At 64.0% G+C, this 22037-nt stretch overlaps 1 protein-coding gene across 1 annotated transcript in view; it reads left to right on the top strand.

Annotated features, from left to right (window-relative positions):
* The window catches only part of SHANK2 (SH3 and multiple ankyrin repeat domains 2), a 297330-nt gene that overhangs the window by 26892 nt on the left and 248401 nt on the right, over positions 1-22037 (top strand). Inside the window, exons 2-7 of the mRNA XM_045854859.1 lie at positions 1295-1514; positions 10220-10423; positions 12629-12700; positions 13712-13820; positions 16405-16556; positions 17534-17701. Coding sequence (XP_045710815.1) covers positions 1308-1514; positions 10220-10423; positions 12629-12700; positions 13712-13820; positions 16405-16556; positions 17534-17701 — 912 coding nt within the window. The 5' untranslated portion in view covers positions 1295-1307. The remainder of the gene's footprint in view (positions 1-1294; positions 1515-10219; positions 10424-12628; positions 12701-13711; positions 13821-16404; positions 16557-17533; positions 17702-22037) is intronic.

A 22037-nucleotide genomic window follows, 5' to 3' on the forward strand; every position in this document is an offset into this window, starting at 1 on the left:
GCATGTGATGTGTGGGGTCCCCCCCTCCCACGCGGAGCTGGGCCCGGTCCCTGCCACGGCTGGGCGGTCGTGGGACCAGAGCGCACGCCTTACCCAGCCAGGCCCTGGACGCTCGGGCGGCCGGCATCTGCCCCTAACCAAGGGCGGGATCCTGTGTGTCTTTCCTCCGTGTGTGGCCTGGACCTCTCTTGCAGCGCCCTCGGAGAGAGGCGTTCTTGCTGGTGTGGCCCGTCCCCCACCCACTCCGGGCACCCCCCCCAGTTCTCATTGGCTGTTACCCTCCCCTGACCCCTGCCTGGCGTGGGGGCCTCACGGTGTCCTTCTGCGTGTTCGCTGCCAGCCCGGCCCAGCGGAGCCAGCACCCTGACCTGACTCATTGCTGGGGAGCGTTCACCGCTCTGGACCGGGGCGGGGGCTGCCCCCCAGCTCCCACGGACTGTCAGGGGGCTCCGAGGCCCTGGCTTCAGCTGGCTCACGACCTTGGGCTCTGCTCACCGCCGGGCCTGGAGACGAGGTCACTTCTGAGCCCGGCCCCGCCTCTTGGTTCGTTTTTCGCACGTTTTCCTGTCGCTGCTCGGTGTGTGTGAGGCCGGGCGGGTCACTGCGGCGCGAACGTGGGCCCTCGGGGACCTGACGCTGCCCTTCGTCCCTGCCTGCGGCTCCCTCCTCAAAGACAGACAAAAAGGAGCTGTTGTCCTTATCTCGGAAAGTTTCTAGCTGCCCCAGCGGCCCTTGGGTTAGTCCCTGTGAACTGTGGTCAGGGCTGCGCTAGTGCGGCTCCTTCCGAGGCCGCTTTCCCAGCGCCGGGCGGAGCCTCAGGCCCCGCCCAGTGGAGCCTCAGGGCCCCGCCCAGGGGAGCCTCAGGGCCCCGCCCAGTGGAGCCTCAGGCCCCGCCCAGGGGAGCCTCAGGCCCCGCCCAGTGGAGCCTCAGGGCCCCGCCCAGTGCTCGCTGTGCCTGGCGCCGGCTCACGCTCGGGCCCAGATTTGGTTTCAGATTCAGGCTCGGACTCTGGCTCGGATTCGGGCTTGGACTCGGGCTCGGACTCAGGCTCGGACTCTGGCCCAGGCTCAGGCTCATGCTCGGGCTTGGGCTCCGCTGGTGGAGGGGTGCCGTGTTCCCACTGCCTGTAAGATCTGTGCGCTGCACGGGCAGGTGGCTCGGCCGGCGGTCACAGCGACAAATGCAGGCCGAGACACTGAGCGCACACCCATTCCAGTGTTAGTCGCCCCCTCCCCTCTGCCCCCTCCCCCCTCCCTGCTCGCTCTCTCACGTTCACGCCCCCCCTTCCCACAGGCGCTGGGCAGCCATGCCGCGCAGCCCCACGTCCAGCGAGGACGAGATGGCCCAGAGCTTCTCCGACGACTCCGTGGGCTCCGAGTCGGACAGCTCCAAGGAGGAGACCATCTACGACACCATCCGGGCCACGGCGCAGAAGCCCGGCAGCGCCAGGACGGGGGAGAGCCAGGGCAACACGCTGGTCATCCGCATCCTCATCCAGGACCTGCAGCAGACGGTGGGCCCCGCCCTCCTCCCGGGTCGGTCGCCGGGGCGACCCTCAGACGCTCCTGTGGGGGGCGGTGCTGCTCCGGGGTGCCAGGTGGTTCTCGGGGGTGTGTCTGTGATGCTGCCCGGCTGTCCTCTGGACTTCCATCTGCTCAGCGCTTGAGCAGGGGGTGAGCAGGTTCTGTTCCAGGTGCGGGGTGGACCGCCCCGATGGTGACGAGGGAGGTTTCCGTATGGTCTAGGGCGGGTGTGAAGGGGGTGATCTGGGTGAGGGGCGATGGGGTAGTGGGTGGGGTGTGAGTGACGGGGTGATGGGTGTTGGGTGGGGTGTGAGTGACGGGGTGATGGGTGTTGGGTGGGGTGTGAGTGACGGGGTGATGGGTGTTGGGTGGGGTGTGAGTGACGGGGTGATGGGTGTTAGGTGGGGTGTGAGTGATGGGGTGATGGGTGTTGGGTGTTGGGTGTGAGTGACGGGGTGATGGGTGTTGGGTGTTGGGTGGGGTGTGAGTGATGGGGTGATGGGTGTTGGTGGGGTATGAGTGATGGGGTGATGATGTACAGGTGGAAATCCAGACACAAACCACACATGCCGCCCTCACACCCACAGTGAGACCCGCTGTTTGATTGTGCGAGGAGAAGCAGACGGGGAAGGAAAGGCCGATTTGCTACTAGGCAGATGGCTTCTTAATGAATCTGTGAGTTAAAGGAAACAATCCCGGAACCCGGAGGGCGAAGGCTCAGTTCGTGTTTGTTCCCCTCCCCCCACCTCCCGGCGATGGGCACTTGGTGCTCTCCCTGAGCCTTCTGCAGTGCGTGGAGCTGTCGGCTGTAACAGACGGACCTCCGACCTCTGACCTCCAACCCTTCACACACAGGTGTTCCATCCATCCTCTCGGCCCTGGGGACCGGCCGGGAAGAAGTGGGGGAGGCTCTGCTATACGTGGACCTGGGGACCCACGGAATTCCAGGCAGGAGCCGGGCCCTCCCCTGGCACCCTGGGGTGCTCCTCAGGGTCCCTTGTGTGTCCAGCGGGTGAGGGGCGGAGGGAAACCCTGGGGACCAGTCCCTGCCCCCTCCACCCTGGCTTCCCTCGGGGCTGCACCTGCTACACGGCGGCCCCTAAATGCCGAAGTCACCAACGAGAAGCATGGGCAGGGACAGAGGGGCCTGAGGTAGACAGCAGCAAGGGCGCCGTTCTGTTTTTGCTTTGCAGAGGCATGCATCTTCAGCTGTTATATTTTTTTAATCTTCACCCAAGGATACACTTTTTTATTGCTTTAGAGAGGTGGAAGGGGGAGAGAGACAGCGGAAAGGAGAGAGAGAGAGAGAGAGAGAGAGAGAGAGAGATTGATTGGCAGCCTCCTGTATGTGCCCCAATGGGGAATTGAACCTGTGACCTCGCGGTGCAGGAGACCACGCTCCAACCTGCTGAGCTCACCGGCCAGGGCAGGACGCAGAGGTAGCCTCGGGCAGCGTGCGTGTCGGTGATGCACGCCTGGTGCTGCTCTGCATCTCTCAGTGAGGTCAGCGGCGTCACGTGGGTTGATTTGGCGTCACACGTGCATTGTAGCAAGCAGGCCAGTCCCCCAGCACGGCGTCCACGAAGGAGGAGAGCTGGGTGCCTCGCCGTGTACTCTCGTCCCCCGGGCTCGCGAGTCCTTTCCGTCTGCAGGGCGAGTTCGAGGGATCGTCCCCAAGCCCTCCTCCCTCAGTCCTCAGGGTGCTGCTCCTGGTATTCTTACTCCTTTGGGTGCATTTATCGGTGCCTTGATTCATTATTATTTTTTTACTGTATTCCTGAAGAATTGGCCTTCTTTTTTTTAAATAGGTTTTATTTATTTATTTTTAGACAGAGGGGAAGGGAGGAAGAAAGAGAAGGAGAGAAACATCAACGTGTGGCTGCCTCTTGTGTGTCCTCCAACTGAGGACCCAGCCCTCAACCCAGGCATGTGCCCTGACTGGGAATCGAACCGGCGACCCTTTGGTTTGTAGGCCGACACTCAGTCCCCTGGGCCACACCAGCCAGGGCCGGCTTCAGCTTCTGCAGCAGGATGTGTTCGGTGCCGGCCGTTCCGACCTCCTGATCTGTAGGTTCTGCGGGTCTCTTGTTTCAGGGGGTCCCTTCTGATCCTCAGCTCCGGGTCTGGCTGCCGGCTGGGCTCACGACTCAGGGACGGACAGCCGTTCCTCCGCGGCGTCTCCTTCTCTCACCCGCTGGCCTTTCCCCGATGGCTTTCCCCTCCCGGCAGTGCCCCCCCAGGGCGGCCCCCCCACCCCAGTTCTCCCGGACTGCGTTCTCCGGCGGGCCCACCGCACGCTGCCGCTCCTCATCACTCCTGCCTCGTTGTGGCGGCGTTATTTCCGCTTCCCATTTGCTGCCGCAGCCCCGTGCTCATTCTTTTGGAAAATTATTCTTTTGAATTGTTTGTGGAGGAGGCTTTGTGTCTTCCTGTTTTCCATCACCGTCACTCTCGGAGATCTCTCTCCCTGTAATTGGGGCGAATCTCCACCCGGAACGGAGGAGGCAGACGTCTGGGTGCTACGTGCCTCGCCGCCACCGCGTCCTCTCTCCCCCACCAGCGTCTCCGTGGTGGCCTCCGCGCCGCCTCTCCCCGCCGCGCCCCAGCCGTGTGTCCGCAGCTGGGCGTCTTTCCGTGACTCTGACCGTGTGGGGGGACTTTCCCCGTGTCCCGCGCCAAGTCGGCCTTGGCGGTCCGTCAGCCTTTCAGACGCGAGGGCCCAGGGGCGGGAGTGCTGGGTCCTCTAGGGGGCCCGGGCTCCCCGCTCTCTGCGGAGATGGTCTTGAATGCCGTGGGCTGGGGCCTGGTGCAGGGGGCCTGTCCCATTCTCCATTCTCGGGTGGGACCCCCGCCGCAGCCTGTGGAGCAGCCCCCTGCCCCCCGCAAGCAGGGGGGCCTCTGCGCACGGTGAGCCCCGTGTCTCCTAAAAGGCCCTTGTGGGCGGAGTCCTGTAGCTGGGCAGGGAGCCGGGTGCTGGAGTCCTGTGCCAAGGGGGTCCTCACCCCGGTGCCCCTTCACCTGCGGGAGGACAGGGTCTGGAGAACCTCCCTTCTGCCCCAGGTGTGGCCCCTCGAGTCAGCCTCGCTGAGTGACTTCTCTTTCCCAGGCTCCATGTCCGGTGGGGTGAAGCTGGAAACCTTGCAGCGAGAGCAGTGGTGTAGGGCTGGCTGCTGGTGCGGGGAGGGGCGGGCGGGGCGGCCCCGGGGACGTGGCGACCGCCTTCCTTCTGCCCTCTGGGTCATCGCCGAAGCACAAAGGGCTTCCTGGGCAGCGAGTGCTGACACCGGTCCATGCTCTTGGCCTTTTGAGCAAGTGGCATGTGCCAAAATGAATGGAAACTGGTTCTTGTGTTGTTTGTCTTTCTGGGGACTGTGAGTGAGGAAGTGGGGGCGAGGCTGGCCCCGGGACACAGCAGTCCGGTCCCTGACCCACGGCAGTGCTGCGTCCCAAGTAGAGCCCGGAAGAGGACGTGGTGGGACAGCCACATGCTTGCAGGGGTCTTCCCTGGGCGTGTCCAGCGCTGGCCTGTGCGCACCCACGTCCACCCGCACCCACGTCCACCCATGGGGGGCTCCAAGCTGGCTCCGCTGAAGCTGGCAGCCACGTGCGTGTCCCTGCTGTGCGTCCTGACCGGTTAGCGGAGGTCCAGGGCCCTGGCCCGCCTCCTAGCAGGAGCTCCAGGAAAGTGAGTTTCCCTGTGCTTGATTTACTACATGCTTGCATTTATTAAGTAAACGCACCTCAAGTTTGATATCGCATTTAGGAAAAGCAGTTCAGCCGCTGGCCTGACCTTTCAAGGTCAACTTATTGCCATTCACACACCCTCCCCCCACACTCAAACTCTCCCGCAAAGCAGCAGGCTCCCCGGTCCCTGCTGGCCCTGCAGTCCCCATGGCCCCGCCCCCTGGTGTCAGCTGACCCAGACGCTCCCTCATCCATCACTCGCTTCCACGTGGACTGTCAGATGTGCTTTGTTTGCAGGTGACCTTGGCGTCCCGCGTATCAGAATAGAACTCCTGGGGCAGGCGGTTCGCTCTCCTCCTTCAGGTCGTTGACCCCGTCTTGCTCTTGGCGCAGACACACCTCCGAGCTCGCGATCGGACCCGAGGCTTCCTGGGTCTTTGCCGTTGGAGGGTCTCGCCCGTCGGGCCCTGCAGGAGCCCGTGTCCCCGCGCGGTAGCGAGAGCCAAGTCCTACGGCTGTTCTCTTCTCTTGCACAGACCGGGGGGCCCTCCGCTGGGGGAGAAGGTTCCAGAAGGCCCGGGCAGGAGGTGCTCATTCCCTTGGAGCGCTCCACCTGGGCGCCTTGCTGGGGACACATCTAACATGCTGCTCTCGGCCGCTGGAGCTGAGAGCTGCGCGTGCTCCCCCGGGCGAGAGCAGAGTCGGGGTGAGCGGCCTCAGTGCGGCCTCTTCGTTGTACTCCTGGGGCTGTGCTTGGTCCCCTCGGGGGCCTCTTTCCAGAGGGGAGGCCGTGGGTCAGGGGACCCTCTCCCTCTACCTTGCCCCCGTGACATCCCAGCTCTGGGTGAGTGGAATATCGTTCACATGCCGTGCGTTTTCCCGTTGAAAGTTTACCAACCAGTGGGGTTCGGCAAATTCACGGCTGAGAGAACCGTCACCCAGTCTTAGGGCATTTTCACCGCCCGGCGGGGAGCCCATGGCCCCCGGCAGCCAGTCCTCGGTCCCCGCTCAGCCCCCAGGCCGTCTACCCACCCATCCACCCATCCGTCCACCTATCCATCCATCCACCCATCCATCCTCCTTACATCCATCCACCCATCCACCCATCTGTCCGCCCATCCTCCAATCCTTCTATCCGTCCATTATTCATCCATCTACGCATCCATCTATCCATCCTCCAATCCTTCCATCCTTCCATCCATCCTTTTGTGTTACAGAGACACATGGTTTGGATCTGTGACTCTGCTCTGTCCTTCACAGCATGCGCCTGGGTCACCGTTTTGGGCGGCGGGGGGAAGGCAGGGACCTGGTTTCTCTGTGGCTTTACTGACTGGATGCCCAGGCCAGAGGGAGCCTCCTTCCCCCAGCGCCCAGCTCCCCCTGCCTCTGTCCCCCTTGGCGACGTGGTGAGGATGATCAGCCGCCCTGCCCTGAAACGGGGGTCACACTCGACAGTGTTGGTCAGGACATCAGCGAGTCACAGATTTCGTAGAGCCGGGGCGGGGGAGGGGGACACTGGAGCCAGTCGGGGCTCGACCACGTGGGTCCTCCTTCCTCCCGTCCGCCAGCTCGTTAAACGGGCGAGAGGCTTTATTTTCATGTGAATAATTAGAAACAGTGCGACCGGCATCAGTGTTGTGTGCTGGGAGGGTTCTGTGCGGCCCCCCCGTTAGATGTTACTCGGGGTAACGCGTCACGTGTGGGGGAGGTGGACCCCGCTCACCGGGGTCCCTTCAGCCCACGGGACGGAGGTCTGACTGACTCCGTGACTCCGTGTTCCCTTCCGCTCACACCGAGAGCTAATACCCACGTAAACCTCTGTGAGAAAACGGTGTCTGGGGACAGGGCTAGAGCCCTGGCACACTCTGTGGAAGGCTTTGGCGCTGCCCCGGTGTGGCCAGCCGGCTGTGGCCCAGAGGCCACGCCGGCGCGAGCAGACGGCCCCTCCTGCACCTCTGCCCCAGGCTGGTGAGGGTCACCCAGAACGCGGCAGTGTCGCCGGGGCCCCGATTCAGCAGTGTTTAGTTTTCTGCCTGAAACCACCCAGGAGCGAGGCTCCTGGCCAGCGCCGTGGCCCGGCGGTGGGTTTCTGCGACTCCTCACGCGGGCTCCGGCTCCGGCTCTCCTTCCCTGCGGCTCTGCCCCCCCATGGACCAACCCCTGCTGGGTGGGCGGGGCTCTGTTCCGCAGCGCCTGAAGCAGTCGTGGTCTCCCCCTCCCACCTCGGATCCACTCTGCGACCCCTTGCCCTGTCCGCCTTCCTGATTCCTGGCTTCGCCCGTGATGGTGGGATGGGCCGAAGCTCGTTGGCTCGGCCTTGAGGACCCCGTGATCCCAGCTCTGCGACTCGGTGCGGCCCTGAGACTGGTCCCTGAGCCGCGCCCCCCGTGAGGCTGGGGACACCGCCGTTGCCTGGAACGCTGCGTCTCAGCGGGTACAGAGACGCCTTCTGTCTGTGCTCAGGACTAATGTCCCCCCAGCCGTCCCCCCCAACCCAACGCCTGCCGGGTTCTCCTGCCCCTCCTGCTCCAGGCAGTCGGCTCCGGCAGCAGCCGGTCCTCCGCTTGCTGAGGGCCTGCCGGCACCGTGGGACCCAGGGAGGGGAATGAACTCTGCCCCAGGGGGCCCTGCCTCTCATTTCACCGTCACCTTGGCGACCACAGGGGAGCGTTAGTTAGCGATTACAAACCTCGGGGACCCACGGTCTGCCCGCCGCGTTGCCGTGGCGCTGGGCGGCTGCAGTGTGGCTCTGACTGTCGGGAAGTTGGTGTGCCGACCGCAGGGCCCTGTGCTGGTGCTGCAGCTCGGAGGGCCCGGCTCGCTCCCGGATGGCGGGGCCCCCGGTCGGGCTGCCTTCCGGTCAAGGTCACGGCGTTTCTGTTCTACACCGACCTCTGGTTTCAAGCTTCGTGTGTCATCGTTGACAGAGTTTCAGGGTTCACCGCTGGGTCCCAGCCCGGGGGGTCTCTGTCCGCCGCAGAACGCGTCCCTTCATGTGGACAGTGGCCCCCGGGACCGCCCAGCTGTGGTCCGGGCTGCCCTCCGTGTGGCCGGTTCCACAGTGGGCAGCGAGGGAGGGCCTGCTCCAGGCCCCCTCCCAGGGTCCCTCCCCGTCCCTGGCTGGTGGAGCCCCACCCACTCCCACCTTCACGACATCCTGTGTTGCCTGTCCCATCTTCCCCTCGCAAGGACACAGTGACATTGAGTTCGGGCCTCCTCTAGTGCCCTCACCTTAACTGATCACACCCACGAAGCTCTGTTTCCACGGAAGTCACATGCCCAGGTTCAAGGACGTGGGGCTCACCCCCCCTGGGGACACAGTGCTGCCCACCCAGCATGGCTCCCCTCTGCCCCCTGGGTCCTCACACCCACCCTGCAGGCCCAGGGGAGGCCCCGATGCCCCTCGAGGAGACCGCGCCTGTGGGCGGGTCGACCTGCTTAGAACCATGAGGCTGGCAATGTGATTGGGAGGCAAACCTGAGCCCACTGGCCTGGGAGCTCCTGGTCCTTCTAGAAGTTTCTCAAGGCAGCCCCCTGAGTGTTTTTGGAGCAGGACGTGTCTCCATTGTGCAGGGTGGCCCGTGAGCCACCCAGACTCCGTCCCCAGTCCGGCCACTACGGGGCAGCGGCACCGGTGTCTGGGACCCCTACAGTGAGTGCCACATGTGCGCCCCGCTCCCCATCCCCCTCCCCCCGCTCACGGGGCCCTGCCTGCCGCTGCCGGCCACCAGCGGGGAGCCTCGGGCCTCGCTCAGGCCTGGTTTCCAGGGGGACCTGACCCGGGTGTCCGTGTGGTTGGACACAGAGGCCGACGGGGACGGGCGTGTCACCACTGGCCCCAGGTGGTCCCAGCACACAGGGCTCCCGTGTGGCACGTCCCGTGTTCTTACTCAGCCGGGGACGGCAGTCGCCCGCGTGTGACCCTGGACTCAGGCCTTGACATCGGAGAGGGGCAGCGGGAGTGTTCACAGGAAAGGGGTCGAGTTTCCCCGTTGGGGGGGGTGGTAGGGCCTGGCCGCCCGCTGAACCCAGCTCCTTCGAGGGCATCGGGAAGTCGTACCCAGCAGGGCGGAGCCCACCTGGGCTGGGAGGACAGTGGGGGGCCCTTTGCCCCGCCCCCCCACCCTGGGGGCTGCAGAAACCCCCGTGGACAATGGGTCCTGGCCTCGTAGTCAGCCCATCTCCGTGCAGTTCTGAGGGCTCTCGCGGGGACAGAGCGAGTCCTGAGCCCCTGCTGGTTTCGGGAGAGCGTCCCAGCCTGCGGCGGATGGGCCCTGGCGTGTGCGGTCCCGGCCTACGGGGGCGTCCTGCAGAAGGGACCTGGGCACGGGAGTCACCCCAGCTGGGTGGCGCTGCTCCAGTTTGGGAGTGTTCCCGGTTGGCCTGTGTCAGAAACCAGCTCTGGCGGTGAGATCTGCGCTTCCCACAATCCCTTCCTCTGTGGTTTGGGGGCGCTGGCGTGCGGCCAGCAGTGTGCCCTGGACTTCCCCACCCGCGAGGTGACCCGTCGGGACCTCCACCTGCACCTGAAATTGATGTAAAGACGGTCACGCTCTCATTTGCTCGAGTCTCGGTTCTCCAAGCGGGTTCCCGGGCCAGTGGCAGCGGCAGCGGCAGCGCCGCCGGGAGACTCGTGAGGCGTGCGGCTCTGGGCGCCAGCTGGACCCGCTGGCCCCCATGCTCTGCCGGGCAGGCGGCGGGGGTCAGCCGTCGGAGCTGTAACAGGCACTGGGGTGTGAGATGCTCCCTGCAGGTGGGAGGGGTGCCCAGGGTGGACTGGACAGGGGTATAACTAATGCCTGGAGACGTGAGTCCATGGCAAGGTCAGGGCCGCACAAACCTGTGGCAGGTTTTACATCTGCCAGAGGCAAGAGGGCCTCCTTCTCCACCCTGAAAGGCCTCAGGGTCCAGGACGGAAAGGCCTTGGCCGTCTCTGGCCACGTGCCCCGCCCGCAGGGCTGCTCAGGGGGCGCCCGGGCCGCTCATCGGGTGTCTGTGTCCTTCCCTGCAGAAGTGCATCCGGTTTAACCCCGACGCCACGGTGTGGGTGGCCAAGCAGCGGATCCTGTGCTCGCTGAACCAGAGCCTGAAGGACGTGCTGAACTACGGGCTGTTCCAGCCGGCCAGCAACGGGCGGGACGGCAAGTTCCTGGACGAGGAGCGGCTGCTGCGGGAGTACCCGCAGCCCGCGGGCCAGGGCGTGCCCTCGCTGGAGGTACTGCGCCCGGGGCCCCGTGGGAACCTTCGTCTGGGGTCTGGGGTCTGGGGGTCGTGCCCCTGTGGGCTGGGCATTGCCGGCCGTTGTGCGTCGCTTAGGCGTCTGTTAGCTGGCTCCAGATGGGACGGGTTGGCGGGGCCGGCGTCTCGCTGTGAGCCCGTCACGGGTCCCACTCAGGTGCACGTTGTCAGGACCTGTGAGTCCCGGGGATGCAAGTGGGTCTCGCCACTGCCGCCCGAGTCCGTCTTCCTGCCCTCAGGCCCGGGGTGGCCGGTGGCAGCCAGTGGCCTTCCCGTGGTTAGCAGAAGCCTGACCTCCCTTCTGGTTCCTGCCCCTGGAACGGCCAGCGGGCTCTCTGAGCGGCCCTCGGGCCTCCGTGGCGGCCGGCCTGGCGCGGACACGCGAGTTGGCAGCCTCATCCGTGTCCCCGTGAGGTGTGACCCCAGCCCCCACCTTTCTGACCCCTGGGTGCTGCACCCCAAGGTGACATGTCGCCTTTCCACATGATGTGATGGGACAGTCACACGAGTAGCCAGCAGTGGTCATGTCTCCTCTCGCAGAACACGTCACTGGTGTTAGTGACCGTGTTTGTTTTTGCCTAAGTGGGGACGGCGGCAGGCATGGGAGCCCCCTCCGTGGGGTCTGCGGCCTCCGCGATGGGAGGTGACTCTGTAGTCAGAGATGTCGTGGGCACAAAAGCAAAGCCAAGGTCAACCTCCCGGCGAGAGCCATGGGCCCTGGCATACCCTTTTGTCACTGGAGGAAGAGCCCACCCACTGGAATTCCCTCCGACCGTCTAGGCGTAGGCCCATGGCAGCGACCTCTGTGACATCTCCTGACGTCACTCGCAGGGACCAGAGGCACGCAGCCGCAGGATGTGGGGCGCAGCACCCCTGTCCCGGCTGAGTCTGGGGTCAGGAGGCGGGCGGAGGGACCCTGCAGAGGTCCCGCCCCCCGCCAGGCCGGGTCCGGGAGGTGGGCGCCTGCCTCCAGGAACCCACCGGCCGTCCACAGAACTTCCTCGTCTCGCCGCTGGTTTACTTTGGCACGCACAAATCAAGTTTCGGTCCGTGCGGCAAAGGAATTTTTCCTGTGGTTGAATTGCTGTGTTGTTTGGAGCAGAGGAGAATGCGGTTGTCCCTCTGGAAACTTTATACGGGATTAGACTTTCGGTTTCAGGATTAGCTCACCGGCTGCCAACACCTCGGCCTCAGGCGGGGGGCTGTCGCCTCCCCTGTTCTTGTTGAAGCTCCTCGGACTGTGACGGGGTCCGGGGACTGGAGGGGTGAGGGGGGTGGAGGGGTAAAACAGCATTTGCCCAGTGCCAGTTCTGTTCCTGGAAACTCACGCCCAGTTCTTGGGCCTGAACGGAATGGACTATCTCCACGTGGCGGATGAGGGGACTGCACCTGAGCCGGGGGAGGTGTCCAGCCGGAGGCATTCCACCGGCAGGCCCGTGGTGGGGCTGGCATCGGAACACGGGTCTCAGCTCAGAACCTCGGGGACTCCCACACCGTCGTGAGCGTCCTTCCGGAGCCTTCCGCAGCGTGCCCGGCACCTCCCCCTCCAGAAGGGGTCAGGGTGCCTGGGAGAGGCCACAGGGGAAGGTGCCGGGGCATCAGGAGGTGGCCGCGAGGCCATGCCTTCTTCTGGGGCACAGTCACTCGATCTGAGCAAACGGGACCCCCGGTTCCTGGGACTCGCAGTTCACAGGAGAGGCTGCTGGTCAAGGGTGTGAACCGTGGCCCCCCAGTCCCCGGCAGAGGCCGCAGTGCGGCAGGAGGTGGTTTCACCAGGCCGGGGCTTTCTCACGCCGCCTTAACTCAGGCTGACAATGCAGAAGAAGCCTGGGTGTGTGTGGTGGTGCCAAGGCCACCCCAAGGGCAGGCAGACGGCCATGGAGGCTCGGTGAGCCCCGGTGATGCCGCGGGCGGCCAGCAGGCGGGCGGGCCAGCTCCTCAGCGGAGGACACGGAAGCCTTCGTTTCTTTTCACGGCTTCCTGGCCCAGGGGCCGCAGGATCTCCGCAGAGGTTGCCCCTCGCGTGTCCCGGGCCCCGTGGGCCGACACAGCTCACAGTTCCTGTCACCCCAGCGGGTCTGTGGTGGAGCCTGGCCCCGGGGACGGGCCCGGGGAGGGCTGCGTGTCCTCTGAGGGGCTGGGTGGCATTCTCACGTGTCCTTTCCGCCTGTCCCCGTGCCAGTTCCGATACAAGAAGCGGGTGTACAAACAGGCCCATCTGGACGAGAAGCAGCTGGCCAAGCTCCACAGCAAGGTACGCGGGCGTCGCCCACACGGCTGGCGCTCTGTCTGTCCGTCCGTCCGTCCATCTGTCCATCCTCCCCTGAGATCGGGGCAGCTCTCCGGGCAGAGGGTTCTTCTTCCCGCCCGACGTGACCACACAGATGGCCCCACGGGGTGTCCGTCAGAGCCCCCCCTTAAACACCGCCGTCCTCTCCTGTGTCACGAGGGGCTGCCAGAGGACAACGTGGGAGGGGGATACTGTCACTCCGTAGAGGGGGACCCACTTCATGCTCGTCCCCTCCGGATGCCCCCCTACTTCTGGGAGGAGGGGTGTCCCTTGCTGGCCAACTAGGCGCCGGCCCCAAAGCAGGTCTCAGCGGCCGTCCTTTGTGCAATGACTGCGCCACCTGCGTGAGCTGCCGAGGGAAGACACGCACAGGGACAGCTGGGGACGTGTCCCTGCCCCTCAGGGACCTACGGTCATTTCGAGCCCATGAGGTGGTAATGCCTCCCGTCACCTTGAATCGCTTGGTGACCAGGCCCCCCTGTTCCTGGCCACGTGGTCACGGGGTTCACCCGAAGGTGGATCGGCCTGAGGGAGCAGCTGCCCCGCGGGTCCTCCGTCGAGGCTGCTGCCAGGCAAGGGATGAGACAGCGCAGACTCAGGTCCAGGGGCCTCATTCGTCAGGGGCGGAGTCAGAGGGTCTGGGCGGCCCCTGGACACCGTCCCCTTTCACAGTGTCCACGGGACTCACCCCTGAGAGAGCAGAGGACCGTCCCGGGGCTCTCGGCAGGGACGGGGAACGGTGAGGCTTCTCCCAGGACAGGCCGGCCGTGCTTGCCACGGGCCGGGCTCCGTGCTCCCCCTGGGGACCCCGGGGCAGGGCCCCGCTGCTCCGCCAGCCCCGGGGTCGGCGGTGCACCCGCCAGGGGCGGCTCCCCTCCGCGGAGGAGGCCTGGGGGCACCCTGCAAGGAACCTCCCCGTGGCCTCCGAAAGGCATCTCTCGTGGGGACAGCCTTGTTTCTTATTTTCCTCCTTAGACCAACCTGAAGAAATGCATGGACTACATTCAGCACCGCTCGGTGGAGAAGATCGTGAAGATGCTGGACCGAGGCCTGGACCCGAATTTCCACGACCTGGACACTGGAGGTGAGAGCGGATGTGGGGCCTCCCCTGGACTGGGCCGGGCGAGGCCGGGCGGTTCTGTGTTCCGATCACCCGCGTGTGTGTGTGTGTGTGTGTGGGCGGCACCCACGCTCCTGGGTTCTTAAAGGGCCTTCTCGCTGCTCCGTGAGCTCTGGAGGAGGCCGTGTTTGCTCCCGCGGCGTCCCCAGCGGCCTGCCCGTGCCCGGCAGGTGCTCTGTACTTACCTCTGGACTAAGTGAGTGAATGAGTGAACGAATGAATGAATGAAGGAGTGAATGGTAGCATGCGTGGAGCTGTTGCCAGCCAGCCTGGGGAGACAGGCATCCACACGCAAAGGTCTTGCGCCCCCTGCTGGAAGCCAAGTCCCTCTGTTCGTGCGGGAGGCAGCGGCGAGAGACTCAGAGTCCCACTGCTGAAGTTCCCGACTGGACCTCCCTCCCTCCCTCCCTCCCTTTCTTCTCTTTCCCTCCCTCCCTTCCTTCTCTCTCCCTCCCTCCCTCTCTTTCTTCTCCCTTTCTAACAATTCCAAGTGAGCACTACCTTTCCTCGAATCTCGTGTTTTCTCTCTCCCCGGGTGTCACTGCGGCAGGGTTGACTGACAGGTGACGTGGTGTGAGTGTCAGGCACACGACGTCATGAGTCGCCATCCGTGTGTACTGCGGAGTGGCCGACCCCCCGTGAGTCGGCTTGTCATCCCTCCCCTCGCAGGGTCACGGTTCACTTTCTCAGGAGGCGACCTTTGTTTGGGATCTGCTCGCCTAGCCACTTTCACAGGCGCAGGGCAGCGCTAGCTGGTACACCCCCGGACTCCTCCGTCCTAGAGCCGAAGTCTGTGCTTTTTGACCTCTTCACCTGTCCCCCACCCCCGCCCCGCCTGTGGCAACCCGCTGCCAGTCCTGTCTGTGTGTGTGTGTGTGTGTGTGTGTGTGTGAGTTCCGTGCATTCAGATTCCATCCACCAGCGGGATCGCACAGGGTTCGTCTCGGTGTGTCTGACTCACCTCACAGAGCACGGTGCCCTCGAGGTCCATCCCCGTTGTCACCGACGGCAGGGTTCCCTTTCCTGTGTCTGGGTAAGACCCCTCTGGGGGGCTGGGCCGTTCTATATGCTGGGTGCTGTCCGCTGCACCGTAGAACATTCCCAGTCCCCACCCACAGATGCCAGTAGCCCCGCCCCTCTGCTGTGACAGTCACAAATCTCACATCACCAGCAGCGTCCCCTGAGGCTGGAGGCACAGTCCTGAGAGCCCTGTGCGGGAGGGCCAGGCTGGGGCTGTCGTGCAGAGCCCCGACAGCCTGTGACTCTCAGACACCCTCGCTGGGCCGCGCCTCTGTCGCCCTGTCGGTGTTCTCTGTGCAGGAAACGTCCCCACCCCTGTCCCCACAGTCCCTTTCTCATCCCGGAAGATCCCCACTTTTCTCTAAACCCCCGGCCCGAGGTGGCTGCTCCCCTAGGAATCCGACAGACCCGTGCTCAGCGGCAGTGGCGAGCAGCGGTGTCACTGGGGACGTGGGGCGTGTGTGGTCCCCGTCAGAGACGAGGCATGAACTGCGTGTCGCACACGAGGGCCGGGCCGGGCTCCACACCACAGGCCAGCGGCAGGGAGTGGGCTGAGTCCCCACTTCTCCCCACGCACACCCGAGAGGCAGGGAGGCTTCCACGGCGCATTTGAACGCCCTGGGTTAATAAAGCCCAGTACAGGGAGACCAGGGAATGCGGGGACTAAGAACAGAGGGGGGTCTCCGTCTAAACTCAGGGCGGGGGCGCCTCTCCTGAGGATGTGGCCGCGGCGGGTGGTCGGAGGGGGGTCCGGCTGCTGTCGGGGGGCCCAGCCTGCTCTGAGAACGCGCTCGACGACAGAGGGACTCCTCTCTGACGGTCCCCGTTTCTGGTCCCGGGGCCTCGCACGCTGTCCGGTTGGCCAGGAGCCTGTCTGTGACGGCACTCCTCTCCGGCCGACCACGTCACAGGATCGCGCCTGCCTTGGCAGTGACGGTGGGGGGCCCGTGACGGAGACCGAGCGGGAGGAAGGATACATTGTAACGGATGTTGGCATCCTCCGTGGCAGCCAGTGGCACGCTGGTCCGGGGTCACCTGCCCAGGGGGCGGGCCCTTCTTACCCCGCTCCCCTCAAAGGCGGCTTCCGTCCCACCGGGTGTGTGGGTCCTTCATCTCACCCTGTCACCAGGGCGGTTCGGGCCTCTGCCCGGCCAGACCGAGAGCTCCCGGGGCACGACTCCGTGTCTCTCTGGGTCCCGGCCGCCGCAGGCCCGCATCTTCCGAGATGCCCGGGGACATCCGGCAGTCAGCTCTCTGGCTCCTGCTGGGTGGGGCGCTGGGATGACCCATGGGGTGACAATATGGAAACCCAGCCTCCGCCCCCGTTTCCATCTGCACGTGACCCCGGGCATGGCTGCCAGCACCACAGCGAGGCCTGAGCCCCGCTGGCTGACTGCGTGGACTGTGGGGGTCACGGGCGGGTGGGGGCGGTGGCACTCCAGGGCCCCTTTTCAAGTGAGTCCTGTGACCTGGCTGCTGTCCCCCGAGTGCCGGTCCCCAAGGGTGTGTGTGTGTTTGCATCCGTCAGAGACGCCCCTGACCTTGGCGGCCCAGCTGGACGACCCCGCGGAGGTGATCAAGGCCCTGAGGAACGGCGGGGCGCACCTGGACTTCCGTGCCAAAGACGGGATGACGGCCCTGCACCGAGCCGCCCGAGCCAGGAACCAGGTGGCCCTGAAGGTACCGTCTCAGCCCGTCTGCGCGGTCACACCCCCTCCGTCCCGTCCTCCGGGCCTCACTGCAGTCACCCCCAGCGACCCCGGATTATTCCACCTGGAGCTCGGGAGTGCGGCCTGGATCCCCTCCCCTGTCTGCGGGGTGCTCTTGCTTTTAGCACCGGCTGGTCACGGGGTCAGTCTTCCAGTGTCATTCACGGGCTGACGACAGCCAGCTAGGCCAGTGCTGACCCCTCCCTGGTGGGAGGCTGCAGGCCCAGCCCGTGGGCATCGAGCCCACCTTGCTCCCCCACAGCCCTCGGGTCTTGGGGAGCCAAGGCTGGGGTGCGGATTTCCCACTCCGCTTCCTGCCCACCCTCCTGCGTGCCCTCGACCTGGCCTGGCGCCCTGTCTGTGGATAAAAGTTTGATGTCCCAACCCCCTCCCATCAGAGCCCCAGGATGGGGGAGGGGGCCCCCAGCTGAGGGCCCACCCCGAGGTGGTGCTTCTCACCAAGGTCACGGGTTTCTCTGCTTCCGTCAGCCGTACCTTGCCAGGGTCATCTTCAGAAGTCATGTGTTCAGAACGACCCTGCTTGTCCCCCTCCCCCAGGACGCACACGGAGACACAGGGCACCGTGTTTGCAGGTCCAATAGCTCCTTTCCTTCTTTGCCTACCAATGACGTCTTTGTCGTGCGGCTCTCCGCGGGTGCACAGGGGTCAGAGGGCACAGGCAGGTGACCCTGGTTCATGTCAGTGAGGTCTCCTTATCTCCCAGACGTAGGAGCTCGCCCTGTGTGCCTGGCGCCATGTGCTTGCGGGGCTGGAAACCTTGTTGTTAGAGCTGGGACATCGCTCTCGCTGGACAGCCCAGGGAAAGCCCCAGGACCAAGGCGCTGGGTGGCCTGGGGGGCGTGGCCCGTGAGCCTCATCCTGGATGGCTTCCCTGCCTGCCCGAGGGGCTGTGAGAGCCGTGACCGCACTTCCGGTGTGTTTCTCCAGACTCTCTTGGAGCTGGGCGCCTCCCCGGACTACAAGGACAGCTACGGCCTCACGCCGCTGTACCACACGGCCATCGTCGGGGGCGACCCCTACTGCTGCGAGCTGCTGCTGCACGAGCGCGCGGCCGTCTGCTGCGAGGACGAGAACGGCTGGCACGAGATCCACCAGGTAGCGGCCGGCCCGGCGCCCCGTGGGCCTGGCGCCCGGTCCCCGAGACACTCGGGTCTGTTGCCGGCGTTTCCATAGCTGGGGATATTTACCCAGAAGTACACGTTTCTGACTCCTCTGGGGGAAATGGGAGGTCAGGCAGGACTGTCGCATTTCTGCACGGCAAGGTGACTGGCGTCGTGAGCCCTGCAGGTGCGCACTGCCCTGGGCGCCCCTGAGAGCGAGGTGCCAGGCATGTTCGGGGTGCAGGTGACCCAGGGCCAGGCCCCACTTCTACGCACTCAGGAGGCCTGTTTCCCAGGCCCCTCCTGGCCACAGTGGGGTTGAGGGGTGTCAGCTGCCGTCCTGGCAAGAAGCGAAATCCACCCGATGCCTCAGGTGGACCGACTTTCAGGGACCGAGGTCACGGAGTGGAAATTGTGTCCCCAGGTTCCGGGGAGCCGGGCGGAGGAGGAGGGAGGTGTGTGCTGGAGGGACCCCGGGAAATACCCCAGCCTTGCCCTTCTCCCGCCCTCCTATTGGCTGAGGCCTGCCAGAGCCAGCCAGCTGGGGAGCCCAGGGGTGCAGGCCCCAAGGTCAAGGTCTCTGGGTGGAGGAGGGTGGACAGTAGGTCTGGGGGAGCACACTGGAAACACCCAGCTGGGGGCCGAGGGGACAGGCTGGGACAGGAAGGGGGCTGACCACTCTCTGTGTTTCTCTGTTGGCAATGACAGTCATTGATCCCCAGTCTGTTTCCCTCCACCACCATCACCTTATGGTCCTGCCCCCCCGGGAGGGTCACGCACCCCCCCACACACACACAGTGGTCAGAGGGCCGAGGGGTGCCGAGGTGCAGCAGGTGGGCTGTGGGGTGCAGAGGTCCACGCTGCCTGGCCTTTCTCATGCTTGGCCAGTCCTGGTTCATCAGCACCCCGAGGCCTGTGGGGCAAGTGGGGTTTCTGCTGGAGGTGGTGCCCAGGGGCATGGGCCGTGACGCCTGCCCCCTGGGTCTCAGGGTGCTCATCTGTGAGGTGGGCGCCAGCAGGGCCTCCCATACTCTCTGGCCACAGACCTGGGTGCTCAGCCCCTGCGTGCTCAACGGCAGAGCCCGTAGTTTCTGCCACCCAGGTGGGCACCCAGTTCCTGCTCTGGGGCGATTGGGGCAGGGACGGTGGTCCCCAATGTCAGCATCCGATACGGGGCGAGGTGGTCGTGGCCCGTGCTCTGGGTGGTTGGTTTGTACCTGGGAAGCGTCCTGGGGGGCAAGGTCCTCACTATCCCCAGGACTGACTCACCACAGGAGGGGTCGTCCCTGCAGGAGAGCGAGCTCCCCCCCTCCCGCCCCCAGCGTCAGAGCACCAGGGACACAGGAAAGGGGGCCGACAAACGCAGCCCAGGCCCAGCCGCATCGCCCCCAGGCTCCTGCGTCCCAACCTCGGAGAGTTCCCGGAGCTCTGGCCTCAGCTCCCGGCCTCGGCCAGCCGAGCCCCGCCTCTCTGCCCACGGAGGCCTCGCTCTCGAAAATCTCACTTTCCTCGTCTAATGCACGGGACAGTGGCGGCCACCGCCCTGGTCTTTAGGGGCGGCCACCCGCTGGCTGTCCTTCTCTGAGGTGCTGGCTCCTGCGCGGGGTTCTGCTCCTGGGCCGGTGGCGTGGATCACGGCGCCCAATACCGAGGCCGCCCAGCCTCTTGGCCCCAGGCTGCCCTTCCCCGCCTTCCCCCCCTTCTCCCCAGCTCTGCATTTGGGGTCCTTGACTTCCCGTTTCGCTTCCTGTTGGCGCCTCCCCCTCGGAGATGGCCCACTGCCCTCTAGTGGTGGGTCTCTTTCCCCAGTCTGGGAAAGCCCGTTGTCCTGTGCAAGCACCTGGCGATCCAAGGGAGGCGACCACAGGGACCGCAGGCAAGTCGCTGCCTCCCGAGCCTGGCTGTCCTCACCTGCGGTGACTGTCAGTGACGTGAGGGACGCCAGGTGCCCACAGAGACCGGAGGCTGGTCGGCCGTGCTGCTCCTCCTAGATTTTCGCCCTCCCCCCTCCCCGCTAGGGCCCCAGACACTGCGTGTGCACCGCCCTTCACACCTGGGAGCCACCCTAGCAGAGGTGTGTGCCGTTCCCCTTCTCAGATGTTAACAGGCCGGGCGGGGGCCGTGAGTGGCTTGCCCAAGGCCACAGGGCCAGTGGGGGGTGGGGGGGCTGAGCCTGCTCCCTCCCCCTCCCGCTCCGCCAACACCCGGGGGGTTCTTTATCCGGCCTGCAGGCTTTCAGCCAGAAGCCGCCCCTAACTCGGCAGCGCCCGAGGGGCAGCCGGGCTTTGCTTGCAGACAGAGGGCTGGTTCTGGCTCCGCCCTTTCAGGCAGAGCACCTCGGAGTCCTGGGGTGTCCAGGTTCTGCTTTTCAAGTCTGTCCCTCTGTCTGTCCAGCACCCTGGGGTGTGGATAGCTCCTCCCAGCTGTCTGGCTCCTCTTCCTGTGCAGGCATCCCAGGCGCCCACAGCCAGGCCTGCCCGCAGGTGTTACAGGCAGCTGGTCTACTCTCCCCGTCTGCTGGGCCCAGGCCCAGCGTTTCCCTGCATCACGGCTGGGGTGCTGCGCCCCCTGCAGGCTGACTTGGGAAGAGCGCTTTCTTGAGCTCACATCTGCAAAAGATCTTACCCGTCGTTACTCCCATCAATCACCCTGGTATTTTTCCTGATTACAAGAGAAACACCTGTTCGACACGGAAACCTTTCAGCAACAAAGGAGTATAAAGAAGGGAGTGGAAAATACCCAAATGCTTCCTCACAACTTGAGAACTTTGAGGATTCACTTTGTAGTTTTGCTAAGTAGCTTCAGGTCCACCAACACACCTTCCCTGCCCCCAGCTCCCACCGGAATGAGTGCGTGAAGAATGAGTGAAGGAATGAGTGATGAGTGAGTGAGTGAGTGAATGAATGAGTGATGAGTGAGTGAGTGATGAGTGAGTGAGTGATGAGTGAATGAATGAGTGAACAAGTGATCAGTGAATGAATGAACAAGTGATGAGTGAATGAGTGATGAATGAGTAAATGAGTGGATGAATGAGTGAACAAGTGAGTGAATGAATGAGTGAACAAATGATGAGTGAACAAGCGATGAGTGAACAAGTGATGAGTGAACAAGTGATGAGTGAGTGAGTGAATGAGGGAACAAGCGACGAATGAGTGAATGAGTGGCGAATGAGTGAATGAGTGAATGAGTGGCGAATGGGTGAATGAGTGGCGAATGGGTGAATGAGTGGCGAATGGGTGAATGAGTGGCGAATGGGTGAATGAGTGGCGAATGGGTGAATGAGTGGCGAATGGGTGAATGAGTGAGTGGTGAATGAGTGGTGAATGAGTGGCGAATGAGTGGTGAATGAGTGGCGAATGAGTGGCGAATGAGAGGCGAATGGGTGAATGAGAGGCGAATGGGTGAATGAGTGGTGAATGAGTGGCGAATGGGTGAATGAGTGAATGAGTGAGTGGTGAATGAGTGAATGGATGAGTGATGGATGAGTGATGGATGAGTGAGTGAATGACAAGTGAGTGAATGACAAGTGAGTGAATGAGTGACGAGTGAGTGAATGAGTGAATGAGATGAATGAGTGAATGAGATGAATGAGTGAATGAGATGAATGAGTGAATGAGATGAATGAGGGAGTGATGAATGGGTGAATGATGAGTGAATGAATGGACTGATAACTGCATGAATGAATTAATGAGTGAATGGATGAGTGAGTGAGTGATTGGATGAGTGAGTGAGTGATTGGATGAGTGAGTGGGTGATTGGGTGAGTGAGTGAGTGAGTGAATGGATGAGTGAGTGAGTGATTGGATGAGTGAGTGAACGGGTGAATTGCTCACTGGGCATTTTGCCTGCGGCCTTTTCTTCTTCACCGGCTAGCCGGCTTCCCATTCTCAGGAAGAGCTTTCTCTTCCTGGCGACTCACTTATCAGCAACAGTTTACTCAGCAGGTCATGCTCTGTCACGGTGGTCTGCGTCGGCCAAGGGGAGCCCCTCGGGATGGCTGCTTTGTCCTTGGGACATGTCCCCACTGGGTTTCGAGCACTGTCCTTGTGGCTCTCCTTCTTTTCCAGCCCGAAACCGGCCGCTTGTCCAGGGAGCCTGGCTCTCTCAAGCAGAGAGTGGTGCTTAGAGCCCAAAGCTGGGCCTCAGGTGTGCTCACTGCCCCCGGGCTGGTGCTGGGCCCAGGCGTGCTCAGGAGCGGGAGTTCCGGACGTGTGCCCCCGTGTACACGTGTGTCCACAGACTTTCATTGTTACGCCTCTGTGTGTTGAAAGCCCTGTGTCTGCCCTGGTTGTCTCCTGCGTCGTATTGGTCACGAGAAGCTGGCTTCGTGGT

Source organism: Phyllostomus hastatus, unplaced genomic scaffold, assembly GCF_019186645.2.
Source record: "Phyllostomus hastatus isolate PE091 unplaced genomic scaffold, TTU_PhHast_1.1 phas_scaffold_11, whole genome shotgun sequence".
NCBI lineage: Eukaryota > Metazoa > Chordata > Mammalia > Chiroptera > Phyllostomidae > Phyllostomus > Phyllostomus hastatus.